This window comes from Terrapene carolina, unplaced genomic scaffold, assembly GCF_002925995.2.
Source record: "Terrapene carolina triunguis isolate 2854851 unplaced genomic scaffold, T_m_triunguis-2.0 Scaffold233, whole genome shotgun sequence".
Taxonomy (NCBI): Eukaryota; Metazoa; Chordata; order Testudines; family Emydidae; genus Terrapene; species Terrapene triunguis.
The window spans coordinates 3,228,803-3,232,448 of record NW_020664584.1 but is presented as its reverse complement, the minus strand read 5'-3'; the positions used below and the strand labels follow the sequence as shown (position 1 = coordinate 3,232,448).

Genomic DNA, 3,646 nt, shown 5'->3' with positions numbered 1-3,646 from the left:
GCGGAACAAGTTTGGGAACCACTGGTGTAGAGGGACACTAACTAGATGCCCAACCCTACCCAGAGCCCTAATTCATTTATTTTTATCAGCATTGAGTCACCCCACAAATGTAGGACCAGAAAAATAATCTAATATGAGAAAAGCTCTAGCCCTACATAAAGGACTGTGGATTGAAATCACTATAAACAGAATTCTGGTAACGTAGGATTCTGATTATAACGTGGGAGCCAGCACAGGAACTGTTTTAATGACTTCGTCTGCCACCTCAGCGAACTTCTGGCTGTCTACAGGAAAACAAATATGAGCACCAGGTGTGGTATTCATGAAGCAAGGACTGTCTGCTTATGTCCAAAGAAATCTCGCTTGATGTTGAGGCGGCAGTATTCTTCTCCATAGCTATTCACTCATTGCAGTGAGATGCTCCCAAAGTTGAAGCATTGGTTTTCTTCCTGCAGGTATCCAAAGGAGCAACAGGCTTTACTTGTCCAGAATGTCTTTCTCACTGGTGGAAATACAATGTATCCTGGACTGAAAGCCAGAATCCAGAAGGAGCTACTTGAAATGAGGCCATTCCAGTCTTCTTTTCAGGTGCGGTATTGTCCGTGAAAATGCACAAGCTCACAGTGTATTCCATTAAAAAATCAGTAAGGCATGCGTAGGAGAAGTGTGAGATGAAATCCAAGTCTCCTGTATGTTTTTGTAATGACACTTGCAAGGTTCTTCCTACCCATCTCAAAACAACTTTTCCCATAGCTTTTCCCACAACCTGCCTTTACTTTTTAAATAGCAGACTGGCCTATAGACAGTATAAAATGACTGATGTAATCATAGTCTATTAGTTTAATAGCTGTTGCTTTGCAATTTGATGACTTTACATAGCACTGGCCTTCATATCACTGACCAGTGCAGAAACATGGATGCAGCCATGTTTTTGGCAGTTGTAATAAGGGTTACTGTTGAATGCCACTCACTATTTTTCTGTATATTAACCACCTTTGGGTGGCTTTCTTCTAATCACGTAATCCCCTTATTTGCTGCTGTGCTCCGTGTAGTTCTGCTGTACACAGTTGAAGGTGAATTTGGGGCTGCTAGCTTCCTCACAGCAACATAGTGTCAGCTTTTGGTGTCCCTACTTCCTTACTCTTTGATCTCTTGATATAGTCTCTTCCTTTCTCTTTTTTTCTACCCAGCAACCTGCCTTCCCATCTGGCCTACCCAGCCCCCCATGAGGTGACACTCCCTGTTAGTGCACTACATCCAACGTGCTTGCATTGCTATTCCCAGCTGCACTGTAGCACCATACAGCTGGATGTTGGCTTTCAGGGAGTGAGAGTTAAGTGCTTGGAACACAATCAAGTAGGTTCCCAGCTATTTGATCATATTAAATGCAGGATCACTGTAGCCAGTAAGTCAGGTAGAATAAGTTGGCAGTTCTTAAACTGTGTTCTGGAAAGCTGACTGGTTACATTGTGCTGGCTTTTCTGGTTTCCTGGTGCTGACTCAAAAAAACAAAACAAAAAACCTCCAAGTAAAAAACTAAGCACCCTATAAGGACTTCCTTATTAAGCAATTATTGTAGTTGCCGCACTGATGTTATGTGATCATATATGGGAAGGGAGGTGTCAACACGATGATCTTCCCAGTAAGATGTGGTCCACACTGTAGAAGCCCCTGCCATAAAGTCTTCATTTTAACATTGATATCTCTTGAATCAGTGGTGGTGCTGGGAATCTCCTAGAAAAGGGCAATGTCAGTGGAATGTGATACAGTGCAAACTTCTCCAGTACAGCACTCCTTACTGTTAATCTGCAGTTCCTCTCTGCTGTTCTAGTCCTAGGTTGCCAGACCATTCTGCCAATGCACTTAACCTGTGCTACCCCACCACTACTATTCTAACCTTGGGCTTCCACTTGTTCTGAACCCTGTGGTGGGATTTTTGATGTACATAATACAGAGGTCCACCAAACCCACTGGGGATTTGTCTTCACGAGCCAAAGAACAATACTTTGACCCCCATGACTTCCAGGGCATTGAGTGGGATTGGCTCAAACTCTTAAACGTAATGTATGGAATATTGCAGTATGTAGACTTGATTTTTGTGAAGTAAGTTAAGGGGCTACTCTCTCCCAGAGTCTCTCTTGTTTTCAGGGTTCACCTACATTGACAGACCTCTTCTTTGTGCTTTCTGCTGTGTAGGTTCACCTTGCTTCCAATCCCATTCTGGATGCTTGGTATGGAGCTAGGGATTGGGCACTGGAATATGTGAACCATGAAGAAGGCTGGATAACCAGAAAAGATTATGAAGAAAAAGGTGGCGAATACCTCAAGGAGCACTGTGCTTCAAATGTCTATGTCCCCATTCGCCTTCCAAAACAGGCTCCACGGACAACTGAAGCTCTAGCACCCACCAAAGTACTGGCGGCTAGTGTAGGCAATCCCTGTGACCTGGCATAGCAGAGAGACTTTGACCACACACCCAGGGTTAAAGTGACTGCATGCCAAGCAAGGGAATAGTTGCTACCCTGCACAGTAAACTCACCATGGACTGCAGGCTGGAGCCTAGCTCAGAGCATTTAGCACCTTGGGTAGCAAGTTTCTCTTGAACAATCAGGAGTGGGAGCTATTCTCTGTCTCTAGAGCAGCAGCTGGCCTTGTCATAACACTGTAACATGGAAGCTTTCGGCAGCTCCATGTCTGATGTTGCCTGCACAGAATATGGGACTATGCATCCATTCTATGAGGGAATCGAGCAAGAGGATGAATACAGAAGATAAATATTTCAGATGAAAAACATGATCAACCTCTTGGAATTTGAGAGTTGTATTACAGAATATGTTTTTTAGAATTCTTCAAATAAAAGAAGATTTTTTACTTTTTTATGGTGCTGTTTTATTAAACGATTTATTCTATCAGCAGGATTTATAATGTAGCAGTCCAGCAGGGGTCTCTCTTGCCCATTACAATATGAGTGGTTTGTAAGAAAACCAGCACACTTCATTGGTATTAGAAAACAGAAAGCTGGGCGGATGCACTGGCTCTAATCCTTGTTGGTTTGACCATCGATTTTTGTTTCCTCCTCCCACCCTCGAAATAAGTAATGTTTTGAATCCACAGCCATAATTGGCTTTTATTAATCATTTGTTTTAATCACTGTCCCCTTTAGGAGTGGGGCCACTTGTGCTAATTGCAGTTGAAGTCTGAAGATATCCCTGGCCTAAAGACCTTACAATCTGATGGGCTTGCCAGATCCTTAACTATACCTAGGATCTGGCAGAGGAGAGGTGCAGGTCAGAGTGGCCCCTTGACCTACCGATAGTTTTGAGACAATAGGCCCGAGAGATGTGACCTGACTGGTTCTCCTCCCCTCCTCTCCCAGAGTCTGCCCCTGTTGTGGAATACCGGTTTAAGACCATCTTGCTGTGCCTATGGGTTTTAGAGCAATCAGAAAGTTAAAAGCTCATAATATATGGACTTTGACATTGGGAACCCCTTGATCAAATGACCCCACCTTTGCACCACAAGCTCTACCCCAGCCCTTTCTCTGGCCCACTAGTCTTCTGTGCAAGTAGATCTGAAGTCAGCAGTTCACTGGGGAGGGGAGTCCTGTATCTGAGCAATCCCTGGACCAAACAACCCCAACTTGCAC

General features: G+C 44.0%; 1 protein-coding gene across 1 annotated transcript in view; it reads left to right on the top strand.

The window, feature by feature from the left end:
• The window catches only part of ACTR5 (actin related protein 5), a 15,143-nt gene extending 12,266 nt beyond the window's left edge, over window positions 1-2,877 (top strand). The window contains exons 8-9 of the mRNA XM_026656795.2: window positions 456-588; window positions 2,197-2,877. Of these exons, the coding sequence (XP_026512580.1) occupies window positions 456-588; window positions 2,197-2,454 (391 nt within the window). The 3' untranslated portion in view covers window positions 2,455-2,877. The remainder of the gene's footprint in view (window positions 1-455; window positions 589-2,196) is intronic.
• The last annotated feature ends 769 nt before the right edge of the window (window positions 2,878-3,646 follow it).